At 48.0% G+C, this 20,082-nt stretch overlaps 2 protein-coding genes across 6 annotated transcripts in view; one reads left to right on the top strand and one right to left on the bottom strand.

Annotated features, from left to right (window-relative positions):
- LOC119221929 (cyclin-dependent kinase 17-like) overlaps positions 1 to 16,822 on the top strand; it is a 29,265-nt gene extending 12,443 nt beyond the window's left edge. For 3 of the 5 annotated variants that reach the window (XM_037478139.2, XM_037478142.2, XM_037478141.2), the window contains 15 exons: positions 1,623 to 1,756; positions 4,024 to 4,149; positions 8,049 to 8,105; positions 8,184 to 8,298; positions 8,382 to 8,476; positions 8,631 to 8,693; positions 8,795 to 8,918; positions 9,623 to 9,743; positions 9,961 to 10,058; positions 10,196 to 10,301; positions 10,618 to 10,660; positions 10,789 to 10,879; positions 10,968 to 11,045; positions 11,507 to 11,626; positions 12,797 to 16,822. In XM_037478139.2, the coding sequence (XP_037334036.1) occupies positions 1,623 to 1,756; positions 4,024 to 4,149; positions 8,049 to 8,105; positions 8,184 to 8,298; positions 8,382 to 8,476; positions 8,631 to 8,693; positions 8,795 to 8,918; positions 9,623 to 9,743; positions 9,961 to 10,058; positions 10,196 to 10,301; positions 10,618 to 10,660; positions 10,789 to 10,879; positions 10,968 to 11,045; positions 11,507 to 11,610 (1,355 nt within the window). In that variant the 3' untranslated portion in view covers positions 11,611 to 11,626; positions 12,797 to 16,822. The remainder of the gene's footprint in view (positions 1 to 1,622; positions 1,757 to 4,023; positions 4,150 to 8,048; positions 8,106 to 8,183; positions 8,299 to 8,381; positions 8,477 to 8,630; positions 8,694 to 8,794; positions 8,919 to 9,622; positions 9,744 to 9,960; positions 10,059 to 10,195; positions 10,302 to 10,617; positions 10,661 to 10,788; positions 10,880 to 10,967; positions 11,046 to 11,506; positions 11,627 to 12,796) is intronic. The other 2 variants (XM_037478140.2, XM_037478143.2) reach the window with 1 other exon arrangement.
- An 832-nt stretch (positions 16,823 to 17,654) lies between these two features.
- LOC119223379 (parapinopsin-like) lies at positions 17,655 to 20,013 on the bottom strand. Its single transcript, XM_037480665.2, has 5 exons — positions 19,258 to 20,013; positions 18,547 to 18,637; positions 18,231 to 18,468; positions 17,906 to 18,148; positions 17,655 to 17,792 (listed from the first exon to the last, which is right to left on the bottom strand). Exons 1-5 carry the CDS (start codon positions 19,562 to 19,564, stop codon positions 17,655 to 17,657), a joined length of 1,017 nt encoding a protein of 338 aa, XP_037336562.2. The 5' UTR covers positions 19,565 to 20,013.
- Positions 20,014 to 20,082: the final 69 nt, after the last annotated feature.

The raw sequence follows: 20,082 nt of genomic DNA, 5'->3' as shown, positions 1-20,082 counted from the left end.
GAACAAAACATGTTAAAAACGTACAAATACAAAAACGGAGGCATATTTCATATTTCTTTCATCTACGGCGCCTCCCCTTAAGTAGTAGAATAAGCTTATTAATAACAATGTATCCACAACCACCTCGGGCCTCCTTGCTCCTTGGCTCCTTGGTTCCTCGGGCCTCCTTCCTGGATTAACAGTCGGCTCCTCGGTCTGCTGGGTAGTGGAGCAGAGGGAACCTGCAGGTGAAGAACGTTCTTGTGTGATCGAGGGAGGATCAGAAGCAACGCTTTAGTCGTTATGCACCTTCTTCACATCTTTGAACATCAATTCATTCATCTGCTTCTTCTGCGTTATTTGAATGCTTTGCTCTTGTTTCTCCACGCTGAAGCTCTTCTTTTGGACCTCTCCGTGAATCACGTTCTTCTTCACGTGCTTCCGTCGCCGCGTTGTTTCCAGGCTCAGGTGAAGGAATTTTCCACAAGGTCGTCCCGCATCTCACGAGTGTTTACACAAACAGACGGCCCCTCCCAGAGTGAGAGCGACCTTCTGGGCTGAGTGTGTGTGGATATCCTGGATCTATTTCCCCGTCACACTAGTGTCAGTTTGCCACAGTCTAGGGTTTCACCGTGGGGGGGGGCTGATTCCTGATGGCTCTTCTTACCCCCCTCGTTAATGCTAACGAGCGTATGCTGCTCCTGTCAGCAGGTAGTTAGGACAGCTGGGATCCTCACAGGTGGTTCCCCGCTGGCGAGCTGCGGATGCCGGGGTGGGGGGGGGGGTCGATGAGTGGAAAGGTGAGAACGGATCGAGCCACATGGAACCAATTGGACCTTCTGCTGTGAGCAAAGTGAACTTCCCTCACAGGGTTTGTCCCCTCTGGGACAGGTCCTCCACACCTACACCCCCCCCCCCCATTCTGTCCTTCTGTGTCTCTCTTCTTCCTTTGGTGGTTGTTTGACATGCACACAGTAGATGAGGGTCAGTTTCTTCTCCCAAACACACGCACACGTATGTGCTGCATATGAGCTGGCAGCATTCACTGGACCCCACAGAGAGCCCCCCCCCCCCCCCATATCCACCACGTCTGCTGCACCGTGACTCACTGATCACATGATGCAGTCTGAGGGGAACAGAGCTGTGGGGGTCGGTGGGGAAAAAACGTTGCATGCTGGGTAATATTGGTCTCTGAGTGTTATTTTATACACACTCTGTTACCCCCCCCGCCCCCCGCATGGTTGGTGGTACAATCTGTCCATGAATGAAAGCCTTCGTCCACACAAACGTTCAAACGAAATCTGTCACATGACCGTTCAGGCTTCACATGCGTATTATTCAAAGCATTTTTTCCTTTAGTTCGTTTACAGTTTCTGTGTTAATTCCAATGTTGGTGCACAAAATGAATGCAGTAGAACCATGAAATGAAACAGCTGCTCAGCTCTCACTGTGGAGATACCGGGGCCACGTTGTTTGTCTTTGGCTTCAGGTCTGAGGGGTGTGATATGTGACGATATGGGACGTGGCGGTGTGGACGTAGCCGGGCCGTGTCCTCCGGAGGGATGGAGGCATGGTCTCACAGAACTATCCCAAAGGCCTGAATAAACACCTGTGAGTTAACCAGGTGTGTCTGTGTGTCTCAGGCATCGTGCACGAGAACGTGAAGATGGGATCAGACGGGGAGAGCGACCAGGCGTCCGGGACGTCCTCCGATGAGGTCCAGAGTCCAGTGAGGGTCCGAATGAGGAACAACCACCACCGCCGCATCTCCAACGAGGTAGATGGCAAACGCCAAACTCATAGATACACAGGGTGTGTTTCATGTCAAAAAACAAGATGGCATCTGCTTTACTTATTGTTGTTCTGTTCATAACCACAGACTGAGTCTGAGTGCACCTGGGATTCCTGTGGACAGGTGATGATTGGTTTAGCCACATCCCGTGTGTGTGTGCGTGTGTGTGTGCACAACTCATCTAAGTCTAAGAGTCTAATGGGTCCAATTGCTTCACAGGATGTATTGACGAGTATGTGTGTATGTGGATGTGTGGAATAGTTGCAGAGTGATGAGTGCTGCAGTATTACAAGAAATGCCTCTGGACAAGCAGGCTGCTGCCTCTGACTGGAATGGACTCATTTAGATCATCCTTACCACAGAGACAGAAAGAGGGGGGTGGGGGTGGGGGAGTTGGGTAATTATGGAAGTAGGAATAATTAGAAATAATAATTATCAGTAATAACAGAGAGAGAGGAGCTCTGTAGGAACAAGGCTCAGGAGAAGGAGAGATAGAGGGCAAAGTGAACCACAAAAACAACATTTTCTTCTCAGCGCTGCCCCCCCCCCCCTTGACCCCTTTTCACCCCCTCCCCCATCTGCTTTTATCCCCTCAGGAATCTGTCCATTCCTCTCTCCTCTGCTCCTGCTTCTCCTCCTCCTCCTCCTCCTCCTCCTCGGAGCAGGAGGATGGCACTACCACAGTGCCATCCTCTCCCCCTCCTCCCCCTCCCCCTGTGTGCAGTTGTGAGGCGGCTTAGATTCATGCATTGTGGAAATGAAACGCATGTGTGTGAGTGTAGTAAGACACGTTTAAGGAGGACAATGAGGGAGCTACTAGAGCTGTTCTGCATTGTGAGTATGGACGCACCTGTGTGTGTGTGTGTGTGTCTGCTGTTTGTGTGTGTGTGTGTGTGTGTCTGGTGTTTGTGTGTGTGAGTGTGCAGTAACCAGTGTGTCCATCGTTAGCGGGAGTTCACGTTTGTTTGGTACTTAGAAATGGGATAATTCCGTGCATTTTACTCTCAAACCTTTAATGGAAAAAATGTGTAAATGAATCTGGTCAAAGCCTGAAGGTCGTAGTGCACGTGTGCTCCTTTTGGGTAATGTGCTCATCCGGTCTGCAGAGCGTCTCCTTCAGCTTGTAACCGCTCCAGAGGTGGTAAATTCAGCGCGTTGTTATGTTAGCCAGATACAACCGTTAGAGGCGCCGTGGAACCCCCCCCCCCCCACACACACACTTCACCCCCCTTCCCTCCCACACACATGTAAACACACATTTCGCTTCACACACGTTTGCATTGAGGACACCTTGGGGCTGTTGGGACCGGGCCGCCGTTGCCACGGAGACGGCGCGTGATTGGCACCTTACCACCACACACGTCCTAGGTGGATAGCGCGCGTAGGGCTGATGCATTGTGGGAAAATAGGCAACACTCCAATTGTATTCAAGTAAAGGGGGTCAGGAGATGAAAGTTATTCCAGCTGATATGTAGTCAACGAGCTTTGTGTTCAAAAATCTGTTGATGACAAAATAATGCAGAATGTTAATGTAGGAGACATTTATTTGATGGTGTTTTTTGGTTTCTTTATGAATTGTACAACAGTTTAATGTAATTTAGCCCTATAACACTGTGGGCACATGAGGATATATTATATACATACATGATGTATTTATATTCATACATAGATGTTTACGTAGGCAGGTGCAGGACCAGCATGCACCTGGGTTGTTCTATTTTCTTTTTTTACCACAGCAGGATAGGCCCACTAAGTAAATCATCTTGTTTTCCTACGTAAACATCAATGAAGGATCGATGTGGCCCCTTGAATTTGAGTTTTAAATACTACAAGTACCCAAGTAAAATGTCACAGTGAACATTTAGTCAAACACATAGAAGAACTGATTATTAAGCTAAGCTAGTTGGCCAACTAGTTGACTGCTGGCTAGTTAGCTAGCGTGCTAATTCCATGGTGCTTGTATTGTACAGTGGTTCTAAAAAATTCGCCCCACAGCCGACTCGCTAACAAGCTAGCTAGCTAGCTAGCTAAGCTAACTAGCCACACATTCGTCTGTCACCATAACAACCATCACCAGTTCAATGTCCGTCCTACTCCTTTTATATTTCAATGTTAGCGCTGTTAGCACCATTTCCTGCAAGCCCCCAGCTCAGCCATGTTGAGAGCCATGGAGAGTCAATACAAAATGCACCAGATTTTATTTTCATGTGTGATTGATATTTCCCTGCTCTTCCTCCCTCTCTCTGTTTCAGGACATAAACAAACGTCTGTCCCTCCCCGCTGATATCCGGCTACCGGAGGGCTACCTGGAGAAGTTTGCCATGAACAGCCCACCCTTTGACAAACCCATGAGCCGCAGGCTACGGCGCGCTTCACTGGTCAGTGCTCAGTGCGCCGAGTGCAAAGCGGGCCGAGAGGGTCGGGTCAGCTGACGCCATGTTCCAAACACTGCTCTTCTGCTTTTGTGTTTACACAATGTAACATGAACCGGCAACGGCTTTGTGCACAATGTTTGACTAAGGACACGAGGTCCTCTGACATGCTAACTAACACACAAACTAGCATGCACACACGGGCTCTTCTAAACTCGTCTGTTGCGGGTCATGCTATTGAGCAGTGGTGTGAAACAAATTTTTTGTAAGGGGCCACATACTGCCAGGGTGGGGGGTGGGCGGACGGCGGATGATCTGTTTCCATTGGAAGGGACTACCAACCGGGTCCCCCTGGTCTAAGGCATGCACTCACTCACACACTGCGACCCCCAGTGGACCGTTTAGGAATAGCAGCTACTTTGATAGAAATGCAATTTACGTCTTTCTGTCATTTAGCAAAGTCATCCGGCGGGCCGGGCTGGACCCCTTTCGCGGGCCAGATGTTTGATACCCCTGCTGTTGAGCTTACAATGGCTCGGTGGGCGGATTATCTATCGGGGGGGGGGGGGGGGGGGGAGTCGCTCTTCAACCTTTCTGACTGTAATCACTAACCGGGCCGCTGCCTTCTGGCTCTCTGCATGACGGCGCTTTTCTGCAGCAGACACCACTAGATGAAGGGAAAAGAACCTTCGAAGAGATGTTTGTGGTGTAGAGGTGGATGAGAAGAAGCGGATCAACTTCTGAGACGTTAGAGGACATTGCCCGACATGTGTGTGTGTGTGTGTGTGTGAGTATCTACAGGGTTTTTGTGTGATGTAATGGATCCATCAATAATTCAGCTAGCAGTGTTGTGCTCATCAGCTGCAGCTTCTCTCCTGAAGAGGTTGATCCACAGGGACACCTTAAAGAGAGAGCAGCGCTTGATGTTTGAGTCCTGTGTGCTCCTCTGACATCGGAACAAACTGATGGCTTGAAACCAGCCGGTCGCCGTAATGTAGACTGCGGGTCGGCGTCCTCTTACAGACGATCACACTTTGATCTTTGAATCCTTCCAATGGAATGCAAGTGAAGCTGGCTGGTGTCAGTTTCCTCCTGCAGCTGCTGCCAATCGATTAATATCAATAATCAATTATTCACAGAGGTCCGTTGTGCTGAGGAAAAGAGGAACACTTAGCTGTGCACGTTCAACCCTTCATCAATATAAATGTAACTTTAGAACTGTGAAACTGAATATCCAATTGGACTTAATTGATTAAACTAATGGCGGATAGATGATCCTTTAGCTCCTCATTGGTTGATGGGCTGAAACCCAAATGGTTTTAGTGAAAGTGTTGGTGCTCCTCTGTCCTCTTTCCTCAGCAGAAAGCTCCTCTCTCTCTGTCTGTCTTTGTCTGTCTCTGTCTCTCACATCAAGCCTTTCTTGCAGCACGAAGAAACCCTACTTAATTATGAGGTTATTGTGTGGTCTAGGTAATGGACTTTCTTCCAATGCACACATACACACACATAATGTATATACCCACACAGACACACACCTCTCACTCTGCTGTGGGTCTGTCTGTGTGTAGCCTCCTCCATCGGTCGACATAACCAACGCACATTTTGTTGGGGTTTATGATGAGTTTAATTTTGTCACAAAAAAGTTGGCCTGACCTAGTTCTGCTGAGTAAGCTTACTGGAACGTTGGGAGTGAAGTGAACCCGTTGCCTTCCAAGGCACACATGGGCACGCACACACACACACACACACACACACACATAATTGCGTGCTGTAAGTAGAGCGCTGCAGGTGAAGAGCTGAGCCCTCCTTTGTTTTAGAGACCCCTAACAGGAGAGAGGCAACAGATGTATTTTCTAGAGTGGGGCGGATGTGTGTGTGTGTGTGTGTGGAATGTTTGTGTGTGTGTGTTTTGCTCATGAGACGGATTCCCTGTCAAAAAGAGCAGCACCTCTCAGCAGCAGATCCTGACATCCCCTGTCACCAACAGATGGAAACTGTGTGTGTGTGAGAGAGAGAGTGTGTACACTTGAGCATAGGTTGCATGCCTCATCACAAAAATCCTCTCGCCAACAGACTTGCATACATACATGTCATGGCCCTGCACGCGCACATCCACAACAACCTACCGGCCTGAAAAGAGAAGACGATGCTTCATGTGTTAAAGCTGCATTTCCTCCCTTTCTGGCATTCTGAGTGGGCGTTAACACAGAGTCGCCAAAGTTAACAGTCAGGTCCTGAGTGGGCAAGTTTTTTCCAGGGAAGAAAAGTAGTTCGGTCTTGTCGGGGTTGATCTTCAGGTGATGAGCGGACATCCACTGGGAGATGTCAGTCAGACATGCAGAGATCCGTGCCGCCACCTGAGTGTCCGAGTCGGGGAAGGAGAGAATTAGTTGGGTGTCGTCGGCATAACTGTGATATGAAAAACATGCGAGCGAATGATGGAGCCAAGGGAGTTGGTGTAAATTGAGAAGAGGAGGGGACCCAGGACGGAGCCCTGAGGAACTCCAGTAGTAAGAGGACAAGGTTCCGACACTGATCCTCCCCAAGTTACCCGGTAGGTGCGACCATCAAGGTAGGATGAGAGAAGAGACAGCGTGGATCCCGTGACACCAAGTTCCTGAAGGGCGGAGATAAGAATCTGGTGGTTTACTGTGTCGAATGCTGCAGAAAGGTCCAGTAGGATGAGGACGGAGGAGAGAGAGGCGGCTCTAGCAGCGTGGAGTTGCTCCGCGACAGCGAGGAGAGCAGTCTCTGTGGAATGGCCCGCCTTGAAGCCGGACTGGTGGGGGTCAAGGAGGTTGTTACTATGGAGGTAGGAGGAGAGTTGGTGGAAGATGGCTCGTTCAATTGTTTTGGACAGGAAGGGAAGGAGGGATACCGGTCTGTAGTTGTTTTCTTCAGAAGGGTTGAGGGTGGGTTTCTTCAGGAGTGGGTTAACTCTTGCCTCCTTCAAAGTGTTGGGGAAACAGCCAGATAACAGAGCATTGTTAATGAGACATGTGAGGAAGGGAAGAAGATCGGGGGCGATCGACTGTAGGATGTGGGATGGAATGGGGTCAAGGGGGCAGGTGGTGGGACGGGCAGAGGTTACCAAGGTAAGAACTCTGTTAGGAGACAGGGGTGTGAAACAGGGAAGTGAGGGCGATTGAGGCGAGGTCTGTGGGATATAGTTGGAGGGAGGTGGGTTGGAGAAGGAGGAGCGTATGTCAGCTATTTTTCTGGTAAAGAAGGTAACAAAGTCTCCTGGAAGAAGGGTGGAGGGGGGAGGAGGACTATATCAAACATACTATAGGCGAATTGCCTTTGCACACACACACACACACACACACACACACAACTGTGTCATCCTGTGTGTGCAAGTGCATCTCTTTAAAGAGATCACATGCTTCATCAGCTAACTTGGTCACTGGAGACCCCCCCCCCCCCCCCCCAACGAGCCTCAGCCTGGCGTTCACATCAACATCAACAAGTAAAACATGGCTGACAGCGGAGGGAGGGGCGGAGCCAGGAGGCCAGCGTGTTGCCGTAGCTACCTGCGTCTATAATTCAGGACCCCGGAGCCACATGCATTATGCAGCAGGGCCAGATGTGGGATGCTGGAGGAAGTGTCTCCTGCAGCAGATGATGACTTCACCTGTAGCATCAACCTTCTTTCTCTTAAGTCAACGTGCTGCTGGTATTAACACAACGATACGTTGGTACGTAACGATATTCCAACATTCACTGTGTGGTGACGAGGCTGCACTGCTGCATGGGTTGTGTGTTTTTCGTGAGTCACACACAGACACACACACTAAGAACAACGAGGTCAGCAGCAGGAGTGTCTCCTGGGGGGGCAGTTTGGTCTGCAGCGACTCCGTGATGACTCACACGACCCTGTGACCTCTTCTCTCCGTCTCCTCTAGTCCGAAATTGGCTTTGGGAAGCTCGAGACCTACATCAAACTGGACAAACTGGGAGAGGTGAGACCAACAAAGAAGAACCACGCTCGGTCGGCTGTTGTCCCGCGCTGCGGTTAAACGCGCTTCCTGTCTCTGCAGGGGACGTACGCCACGGTGTTCAAGGGGCGGAGCAAGTTGACTGACAACTTGGTTGCTCTGAAGGAGATCCGGCTGGAGCACGAGGAGGGGGCGCCCTGCACTGCCATCAGAGAAGGTACAGACACCCCCCCCCACACACACACACATTGAGTCCTTTGAGCCCTGAGATGATGTCTCTGACATGTCCCTCTCTCCTAGTGTCTCTGCTGAAAGACCTGAAGCACGCCAACATCGTCACCCTCCATGACATCATCCACACGGACAAGTGCCTCACGCTGGTGTTCGAGTACCTGGTGAGTGTGTGTGTGTGTGCGCGCACACATGTGACGGTATATTCTAAATGTATCTAAATATTCTGTCTCTGTCTTTATGTATTTCTCTATTTCCTTTCTCTCTCTTCTGTCTGTCTCTCTTTGTCTCTTTGTCTCTGTCCTTGTGTTCCATCAGGAGAAGGACCTGAAGCAGTACATGGATGACTGCGGGAGCATCATGAGCGTTCACAATGTGAAGGTTGGTCATAAACATCCTGTCTGACTGATAGAGAATGACTTGATGGTCTTTAGGTGTCGTCTGCTTGCTGTGCTGAACGTTTGATTCATCCTCCCTTCCAGATCTTCCTCTTCCAGCTTTTACGAGGTCTGGCCTACTGCCACAGAAGAAAGGTTCTCCACAGAGACCTCAAGCCCCAGAACCTGCTCATCAACGAGAAAGGAGAACTCAAACTGGCCGACTTTGGTAAAACGACCTGGAGAATCCGTAGATGTCAACTTGTAGGAACCAGGTTCCTCACTTCAGCTTCACAGGAACTCTTCTCCTCCAACCTTTAACGTTTAATATCTGCAAACAGCTTCTGAAGACTTCTTCTTCATCTGAGATGACGTGTGGAGTTTATTGGTAATCTGGAGATGATGATGACCCTGAAGCCTCCAGGGAATCAACGTGTCTCCTGAATACAATACAATAAACATATATATTATATATATATATATATAATATATATGTTTATATACTCTCTAAACCACAGATTGTATAAGGCAGTAAAGACTGTGCGGCCCCTGCAGCCCGCGGAGAAGCTCTCTCTTAGCGATCTCCTTCAGTTCAGGATGGGGGTGGGGGGGTTTAGGAGCAGCTGGGAGTCGCTCCTGTGACTCTGCACCGCCCCCTGCAGGTTATGGAATGCCGTTTTATTCACAATTAAATACATGAATAAATACATAAATACATGAAATATGCATTTGAAATACATCGTGAAATAAATAAATGAGGCAATAAATACATAAATATTAAATTAAATTAATTATTTCATGATACTTTTATTTCATAAGTCCATATTTATGTATTTATTCATTTATTTAATTGTGAATATAACGGCATTCCACAGCAGGTCACCATCCAGCACGCTCAGTGTTTGATGAGGTCATTTCCTGCCCTGTCTCCAGGTTTGGCTCGAGCCAAGTCGGTTCCTACGAAGACGTACTCCAACGAGGTGGTGACTCTGTGGTACCGGCCTCCTGACGTGCTGCTGGGCTCCACCGAGTACTCCACGCCCATCGACATGTGGTGAGCAGTTATTACTCCATATGTGTAGTCATACTACTGAGGTACTATATATATATTTATATGTGTGTGTATATACACACTCCCCCAATTACCCATTAATTGGTTACGTCTTTTTCTAAATCAGCACCATAAACGTTTATTTTATTATTATTTTTATTATTATTATTCAGTCCGTCCCTCCGTGTCCTCTGCTGAGCGTCTCTGTTTTTCTGTCCAGGGGGGTCGGCTGCATCTTCTACGAGATGATCACTGGCAGACCTCTGTTCCCCGGCTCCACTGTGGAGGACGAGCTTCACCTCATCTTCCGCATCCTCGGTGAGGAGGGTTGTGTGTGTGTGTGTGTGTGTGTGTGTGGGTGTGCGTGAGTGCGTGCGTGTGTGGTGTGTGTGCGCGTGCGTGTGTGTGCGTGTGTGTGTGTGTGCGTGCTGACCCGTTCTCTTTGTGTTCCACAGGGACGCCCACAGAGGACACGTGGCCCGGCATCACCACCAGTGAAGAGTTCAAGACGTACAACTTCCCCCGATACCGCGCCGAGCCGCTCGTCAACCACGCGCCCAGGTGTGTGTGTGTGTGTGTGTATATAGAGTCATAGATCAGACCCAAACATTACAATCAGTGACATCATCAAGTGCTGCTTTAAAAAGATGATTTATTTACATACAAGAATAAAGCATTGATTAGTAATCATACTGGGATTGGTCAAATCCTAATGAAGCCCCTCCCACTAGGATCCGCCTTCTGCCTCGTTTGAAAAGGCTTATTTATTTAAGAGAGAAGGACCTCTTTGGTTAGAAGAAAACAGAACAAATAAAGATAGCTTTCCATTGCCCCCCCCTCCCCCTCACATCTTCCTCTCTCTCCCTCTGGGTCTCAGGATAGACAACGAGGGACACGACTTGCTCTCCGTGCTTCTACAGGTGACATCCATCTCTTTTAGTTTAACGCTTAATTTGAATAGCTGCCTGGTTATTAACCTTTGCCCCCCCCTCCACCCCCTCCACCCCCTCCACACAACCCAACGCCGCCTGTTTGTCTCTCCACGCAGTTTGAGGCCAAAAAGCGAGTCTCAGCCGAAGAAGCTCTCACACACTCGTACTTCAAATGCTTCGGGGAGCAGGTCCAAACACTGACTGACAGTGAGTCCACACACACACACACACACACACACAGACAGACACACACACGTTGGAGTGCGTCTCAATTAACCATCTCAATGTTTTCCAGCTGCCTCCATCTTCTCTGTGAAAGGCATTCAGCTCCAGAAGGACCCGGGGAAGAGATCCTCCGTCTACCCAGAGTCCAGTAAGTCCTGTGGGAAACGGGATGGGGGGGTTGGGGGTTTTGGGGGGGTAGAAAACGAGGAGTTCTCTGTGGGATTATGAGATTAAGAGGTTAAGCTCCGCCCCTTCAGGTGAACCACGCTGACTACCTTCCATATCTGTTCCAAAACGAGGTCAGTGGTGGTTAACTGGAAAGGGGCGGGGCCTCCAGCACAGCGTCCTCTTCTCTCTGTGTCTCTCTGTGTCTCACAGCGTGTCGTCCTTCGTGTCTCACACTGGTCTCACCTCACTGCGTAACCGTTGGATTGTCTTCAGTGTGTTGTGTCTCCTTCGTGTTCTGACGAACTCTTCCTTCTCTTTCTTGCTTTCCCCGTGCTCTCTTCTTCCTCTTCACATTCTCCTTGATTCCTTTCCTATCTCGCATGTGTGCCCCTCCTCTACAAAACAAACCCTCACCACCCCACCCCCCCGACCCTAAAATAGCGACGGCCCATAAACTGGGTTCGGCGCCCTCGCAGTACTTCCAGAGAGAAGCGGCCAATCCCAGGGCTCAGAGTCTCAATGTGTCCTCCACGTCCACAGGCTGAGTGTCCTCACGCGCTGGTAAATACGCTCTCTTTCATTCTCGCTGCCCCCCCCCCCCCCCGACACAATAATGCCCCTTTTCTTCTGTCCATTCTGCACTTCTGTGTCCCACTTCCCTCCTCTGGTTGACCTCTGACGTCATCTTCATCATCACTTCTTGAACTTCACTGACGTTTCACTGTTGTTCTCAGATGATTTATTTATAACGTCGTAGTTTCACTGAGGAGCTCAAAATGTAACCGTTTAAAGTAAACTCGTGATGTGTTCATGGCCCGTAGGAAACATTAAAATGTGATGCTTCTGGTAGTGACACACGGTGTAGTTTTCGCAATTGTTTGATAAAAGCTGCTGCTTTTCAGTCCTGTGGTTCAGAGCCCCCCCCTCACACTCGTCTTAACTTCCTCCTCTTCGTCTCGCCATGAGCGCCCCCTTCAGGGACGAGACGTGTAATCATGACGGCAGAATAACGTGCTCGGGTGCTTTGATTCTTCTCCTCTGCAGTCCTGTTCAGGTTCCTGCAGCGACAGATGTAGCCTTCAGTGTGTAAGTGAGGGGTGTGTGTGTTCTCTCCTGCAGTGTGTGTGTGTTGTGTCGTGTGTGTTGTGTTGTGTGTGTGTGTGTGTGTTCTCTGCTGCAGTGTGTGTGGGGGATCTGACTGTGTATCCAGAGGTGTCCTCCCACTTCAGCCTTGTTCCCTCGTTGATTGGACCTCTAGAAACCCTCTTGGTTCTGATCTCATGTGACGCATATCTCACGCAGAGTCAAAGTAAACAGATCATCACCATCTGTGATGTCAGAGATGGAGAGCCAATCAGGCGTGAGGATTTATGCAAATGCGTCTCGCTCAATAGTTTTTAAGAATCAAGCTAAATGAAACTAATTTCAGAATCAAGAGTTGTGTTAATGTTGTGTTATATTCATATGAATATAATTGTCCACAAAATATACATTATAGTAGTACCACAATTATTATTCAAATGATGATCAACCTTTTCTACCTGAAATGAGGATAAATTTCATTCTGCTTCATTCATTCGTGAAGATGAAGTGAAGAGCGTTGATGGATTCTGGTTTTCAAGCGTGATCATCTGCATGGCGTGACGTTTTGAGGGAGTGGCTTAATGAAAGAAAACCTTTATTCACACCTCTCTCTCTCCCTCTCTTTCTTTCTCTCTCTCTCTCTCTCAGCCCAGGGGAAGAGCAGGAGGCAGAGTGTGTTGTTTTAGTGCTGGCGGCGGTGCTGAGGTGAGGGAGGACATGGACACGTCAAGACAAACAGTCACTGAGGCTGCCGCGCACACACACACACACACACACACACACACACATAGTAACATGGAAGCAAAACACCGAAGTTAGGATGAACCATTCATACTTGACAGCGACTGTAAAGACAGAAAAGAAGGAATAAAGTGCGGAGAAGAAGGTGGGAGAGCTGAGGATTCTCCTTGCTGCTACGTCTGTCCACCAGGAGGCGGCGCTGAGGACTTAGGGAACAGAACTTGCTGCATCAGCGAGTTGTGAGGAAGAAGAAGAAGAAGACCTGCCCCGTTCTCTTGAGCCCCCCCCCGGACTGTTGTTGTACATAAAGAGACTGAGCTGTAGAAGCCTGCTTTTTCCGAATATTGCACCTGAACCCTGAACCTCTCTTTGTGGATCTTTAAAACAACAAAGGCACACAAACTCACGTCACCACACAAGGACACACATAAAAGTCACTTGAAAGTTATGAGTGTGTAGATCAACAGAGTTTAGGGGAAAAAACGTAGCACCTTATTGTTGTCCAGTAAGATCAGAGGTCGTTACCTCATCCATCACTCAAGCAGACAGGAAGTAGAAAACCTGCTAGATAAGTGAAGAAGAATCAAAACAACAAACCAAAAAACAACAACCCACTAAACGTGAAGGACGTGTTTACACTCTTAGAAATAAAGATGCTAACTAGAGCCACACATGTTTTTTTGTGCTCATCAGAGAACCCTTCTTGGTTCCTGCTAGAAGTGTTATACCTAGAACCATCTGTGTGAGGATCCACCCATAACCATGGATGGGAGGTTCTAACCCCTCTGTATGTGTGATGACCCAGAACACACTCTGGACGTTCTCTCCAGATCTCTTCCTTCTTTCTAAGGTTTCTAACAAGAACCCAGGTGGGGGGTCCTACTCGTACCTTTTATATTCCCAGGTCTCCGCGATAGTCGACCAGAGACTTCTTTTACATTTATAGGGTTCTACCAAGAACCTTTAATATTCCATGGATTTATTTCGGGGACCCTTTATCTTCCAATGTTTTAACTAAAACCCCAAAAGGCTGATGTGGAGTTCAGTTCAATCCTGGTTCTCAATCAGTTTTTTGGGAGTTCCTTCAAACAATGCTTAGAGAGCTCGTTCTTCCTAAAGGGGTTCTCTCGCATTAAAAGGCTCTCATGGAGCAGCCGTGTTGTTCATCAATAATGTGTTCATCAGTTTCACCATATATTCATTGTTTTATTTCAGTAGTGTAGAATTTCCGTAGCAGTTATCCTTATGAGTGTTTAGGAAGGACGTCTGTTCCCTCAATAGAGGCTGAGATGTACTGTTCAACCCTCTCAAAAACAGAACCCGTTTGAAACCCTGTATCTCTAAGAGTGTTCCTTCACCGATGACGTTAGACACCACACTTCAGTTCCAGGACAACGTCTCGTGCTCCCTCGCCGTGAGGGTGGCGAGATGAAGGGATGAACCCTCAGTTGTCCTTGGACTCGGTTCCTCTTTGGCCTTTTGGTGTCAATGTTGAATTCTTACCTCTTTAGACCAATGGCCAACTCTCCCCGACCCTTTCAAGCTCACTCATTATTTTTTACTTTTCTGTATATACGTTTTCCTTGAAGCAATGATATTTCCAGGATGCTGTTTTTGATCTTTACTGTGTTCCCATGGAGGGGGGGGGGGGGCGTGTTGCACATTCCTTGAGCTCAGGACTTATTGCTGGTGTCGTTTTGTGGTTTGCCGTGAGGTTCATGCTGGTCTTCATCCAGTCTCCCCACCAGAGCGAAGGGTGCGATCCTAAAACCCTTTTTGCGAAGCTGATTTAAAAAGAAAAAAACATTCTAAGCGTCAACCTGTCACACTTCGTATCATGTCGTTCACTTCGTTCATTTGGCCATTTGGCCTCGCTGTTCAACCATAACCATTGTCTTTACGTGTGTTCTTCTCTCAGCATGTTTGTGTATTAAAAACTGTTGGTGTGAAATAGCTGCTCCTGGAAAAAAATGAATACCTCCAGTTGCTTTAAATTGTGCATGAGACGTGAGGTATTACATTTATTTTTCCAACAAACATCACATTGACCTTCGATGAGTCGATACATAGAAATTAAATCAGATTGGAGAGGACCTTCTGATTTGAATCACGCAGCAGGATGGTCAGTGGCGGCCATTTTAATGTGCAGTGTTGCCATTAATGAACGAGGTGACACGTAAAGCACACTCTTTAACTGCATACAGCTCCACAGCTTGCTCTCTCCAGCTCAGATTAAAGGCTACACTGGTGAAAGATGAAAGGGACGACCATCCCTCCGCGTCCTAAATAGTTAGCTAGCTAGCTAATCCTACCAGGCTACGGTCGAGCAGAGAACAAGCTACTTAGCTAACTAGTGGACAGCTGGATACTTGGCTAGCTCGCTAATTGCTCCGAGCTTTACTGCCACACTGGTTACAGAAAACGAGAGGAACAAGAAGACTAGCTAAACTAGCTAACTAGCCAGCCATCTGTCTCTCTGGAGTTGTGGGTAACTGTTAGCAGGCTACGCTAACACTTAACAGACATAACAACGGTAAACATGGCCATACTCAACGTGTAACGTAACGGTCTCCTGACCTGGACAGTTTTTAGCTAACTTTTCGTTAAAACTATTGATAATAATAATTGTGTAATGTTTTCAGGTTATTTAACTGTGTTAGTGTAGGCGTTAGCTCCTTAACGTTTGAGCCAAATACTGTTTAAATTAGTAAAGTAAAAATGATCTTAACCAGAGTCTGTAAAAGGACGTTAATGCCATGACCCGGACAGACAGCCATCGTCATTGTTAAAATTGTCTTTCGCGAAGATTAAATATTGTTTATAGGGTCGACAAGATTACCATCAATGCTGACAACATATCCAGGAACCGAATTGTGGCCTTTTAGATTTCCCGCCTCAACATCTCCAAAAGGAGCAATCAAGGCTCTTTCGTCATCGCCGACCATCGCCCGAGTAAATTTCTTGCAGTAGACTGTAAACATATATATAATCATGAGATTTGACGCGTAGATTTGTTGACATGTATAAATTAACATCACTTATGTTTCTCGGGCGATCAACAAAAAAACAGCGTCAGATTACGAGTGTCCGGGTCATGGCAATATTAGCTCCCGCTGTCCGGGTCAGGAGATCAGTCACTAGCATAATGACCACTATAAACCCTCCAATGTCCACCTGGCTGCTATGAACCGTGTAACTGTACTCAAGTTAATGACAACACCGTGCTCCACGATAGCATGTGCTGCCGCCTCGGGACCAGACGTGGAGGTGTGCGCTGAATTAGTAACTCAATAACTGAGTGTGTTACAGGACTCGAGGACTCGAGGCACTCAAGACGCTCTGTTGTTTCCTGTTCAGATCCTTACCGGCTGATCAATCAATGATCAATCCTCCAAGCACCCGGTTGTTCAAGCACACAACTGCTTCACACACCAATCATGTACTGTATCTTAGGAGATGGCCTGCGAGTTTCCTCGTTCCTCAGGCCGAGGCCGTATGTAGCGTGTACATAGACGAGGCCTCACTCTGTATATATCCAAAGTGTAAAGGTTTGATACAGCTATTCACACTCGGGCTTTTTATTTCTCTTTAATGAAAGTCATATATTCAAGCAATATTTCTGTTACTAAAAAAGGCACAGTGATATGATGATTTGATTTTGTTTCTTCGGAGAGGGAGAAATGACTGTGAATGATCAAACTGTGAGACTTGACTAAAGCGGTGACAGGTTGTTGTTTTTCTCCTCTCTGTTATGGATCCAAAAGGCTGGAGTGAAGTACATTGTAAATGAGTATAACACACTGATTATTTTTTATCAATGAAAGCCATAAAGGGAGCGGGGTCTGTTTGTGTTGGAGGGGTGCACCATGTTTGAGCGCAGACCTTTTAAGAAGCAAATGGGATGTGAACACCTAATAAAACAAATTAAAATCACGGATCTTCTCTTTATTTCTTATGATGGAGCCATTGAAAATATGTAAACATCTAGTTGGATGGATGATATCAGCATCATTTACCTTCACAGGTTTCATTTGACCTGCCAGGGAACTAATTAGCTTAAAGCTGTAACCTGGTAGAGTGCATCGAATGGGGACATTTATTTTTAACATGTACATGGTTAAATCAATAAATGAGAGCAAAACTCATATTTAAGTGTCTTTTCAAAAAGCTTTTTTTTAGTTCTGGAATCACAAAGTTGGAGACAATGATCTTTTTGCTAAAATAACATATGTTTCTTGCACCATCTAGTGATGAGGTTACAGATTACAGCCAAATTAAAATTCTTTGATTGGTCCATTCTGGGCCACTAACGCTAAGCTGACGGAAATGTTTTCAAATAAAAAATTATTTATTTAATCATTTCACCCAACAAATATACGTACTGTCCCGTTAGATCTCAAAATGTGGATACACATGTTTGCCATTTTGTTATGTGACCCTGTGTTTCATAATCAGAGTAGATTCTCCTTGAATCAAAAGCCTCTTAACTCAAGTCTTTGGCACTTACGGAGGCTTTGAATGATACCCATAAACAGAATAACAATGCAGATGCTGTACTTTACCATGTCTGTATAAATGTGGATTTAAATCTGACTCGTCTCCTGTCACGACACACACATACGCAGATAAAGAGTTAATCTTTATTGTCAGAATATATGCAAAGTTTACACATAATGAGGTTGGAATGATGGTGGTTTCCTTCTTCTTTTCCCCGGATGCTTTTTTGATGGGCGTAAACGGCTTGGGGGGGGGGGGGGGGACGTTTCTATTCTTGTAAAGACCCTTTAGGTGAGACTTTCTGGCTCTTCATTATGGAGCCGACCGAGGTCTCCTCCTCGGACGTCTGTTCCTCCGCCCACGGGTTCCACCCACACAGGACCGAGGGGACGGCGTATCCCCGGAACTAGAAACACACACACGGCACGCGGTCAACCACAGGAAGGGGAAGGGAGGCACAGCCGCATGAACTACAGCGGTTCTGTTGAAGCATCTGCACCGACGGTGACGGAGGACTACCTGTCTGTTCATGAAGATGTAAATGATGGGGTTGTAGACGGTGCTGCTTTTAGCCAGGTAAACCGGTATGGTGGCGATGACGGGGTCGATGTGCAACGTGGAGTCCAAGATGACAGCAAGCGCCATGCCGGCGTACGGCAGCCAGGTCACCAGGAAGGCCAACACCATCACCACGATCATGCGCGCCACCTGCACCTCCACCCGGTTGGTGCTGCCCGTATCGGACACCTGCAGCTTGGTCACCTTTGCAACCCGACAGACACGGGAGGAGAGGCCGTTATCCATGGCAGCTACGGGGCATGCCGTCTATCTGCCCGTCACTCACCTGCCGCAGCGTCCACAGGAGTCGCGAGTACGACACCATGATGACGGAGAAAGGCACGGCGAAGCAGAGGAGGAAGTATATGGTGATGTAGGACATGTTGCCCGGGTCCCGGCTGTACCAGTTCGGGGCGCAGGAGATCTTGACGCCCTCCAGCTCGTAGCTCCCCCAGCCGAAGAGAGGCGGCGTGTTCCACACGAAGGACCAGACCCAGGACAGCACCACCCCGGCCACGGCGTGTCTGAGGACAGCGGAGACGGAGCGTCACACAGCGGCGGGGCAATCAAACATTGGGAGCCCGGGGGGGACGAGGCTGTACCTGGTCTGAAAGAGGACCGCCCCCATGGGATAGCACACCACGACGTAGCGCTCAACGGAAATCACTCCGATGGTGCACAGGCTGGCTATGCCTGCAGGACAGAACGTGGAGAGAACGCAACCTTTTATTCCTTCTGTGGAAAGTAGACCCTGAATTCATGACATGTACGTTTATGTTGACTGAATATAAAAAGCTGTTTTCTGGACACATTTGAAGCCTTTCTTGCAACTTGTGAGCAGGAAGCGATCATATCAGATCCCCTGCTTCATGGTCTGTTTGACTGTACATGGATCATTCCCTAAATGAACATCATGTTGCATTGAAGAAGACTTGAAACTAGAGACTGAGACCATAAACTCATGTTTACAATGTTTACTAAGGGAATAAATCCTTGAAAGCCTAAAACAGAAAGTTGAGCCCCCCAGATCGGTTCTGGAGAAAACCTGTGCCATTAAAAGGGGCTCCCACTAAACTCTTGTGATAACAAAGGATTCTGGGTACAACCCGTGGGTGGGACCTCTAAAACCTCTTGAAATGGTTCTTTGGAAGCAGGAAGGATCAATGTAAACAAACTAAGGAACTGTGCTTCTACGTTTGCAGTTCCATCCCAACATTTCAAAAGTCATGGTTCTCACAGAACATTACGACCCGTGAGGCTCCAAGCATTCCATTGAGAGGAGGTTTCACAACAACAGCACGTGACGTTCTCACCGAAAAAGGCCACGGCGAAGGCCTCCAGCACGCACCCGGCGCGCCCCAGGCTGAAGTACCCCATGGCGCTGGTGATCGCGGTGGGCAGCCCCCCGCACACGGCGCAGCCCAGGTCACACACGGCCAGGTTGACCAGGGCGTAGCTGAGCGGCTGCCTCAACTGCCGGTGCCTCGCCGTCACCACGATCACCAGCACGTTGAGGAGGATGCCGGCCGCCGAAAAGGCGCCCATGATGGCGGCCAGCGCGGTGTAGCCGGTCGGAGACAGGAGCTCTGCGTTGGCCGAGGAGTTCCCACCACGCTCCATCCCTTCTGCTCAGTTAAAACAAAAGAAAATGGAAAAAGTCAAAGTGGGGCTCCAGCAGTAGGAGCAGCACCTCTGTGTCGCTGCTCTGTGGGGGAGAGACAGAGATGACACCTCCCTTAATAGGCCCAGCTACAGAAGGGGAGGCAATTATTGAAAAACCAAATCCGTGGATCGGATTGTGAGGACAATAATTCAGTGTAATATCCTGTAAGACTGCACTTTGTGAGATTGCTGGGTTAACAGCTGCTGTGATGAAGCGTGTGCTTTGTGGATCCCAGTTCAGTGCGTCTCTGACGGAGCGTTACACTGTTAGTGTCATTTCTACCTACTCTGAATTACTCAGCTGACCAATGTACTATGAGTACTTATAAAGAACCTGATTGGATCGACCGATCAATCAAGTCTTTTCAAAGAGGTCAGAGACAGCTGAAGAAAGTAGAGTTCTTCTGAAGAACCATGTCCTTTCCAATGTTCTCGTTGAGTGCATGAAGAGCTCTTTTATATTTTACCCCAGTGGA

The sequence above is a fragment of the Pungitius pungitius genome, chromosome 1, assembly GCF_949316345.1.
Source record: "Pungitius pungitius chromosome 1, fPunPun2.1, whole genome shotgun sequence".
In the NCBI taxonomy this organism is placed as follows: domain Eukaryota; kingdom Metazoa; phylum Chordata; class Actinopteri; order Perciformes; family Gasterosteidae; genus Pungitius; species Pungitius pungitius.
This window is presented reverse-complemented; position numbering and strand designations above follow the sequence as displayed.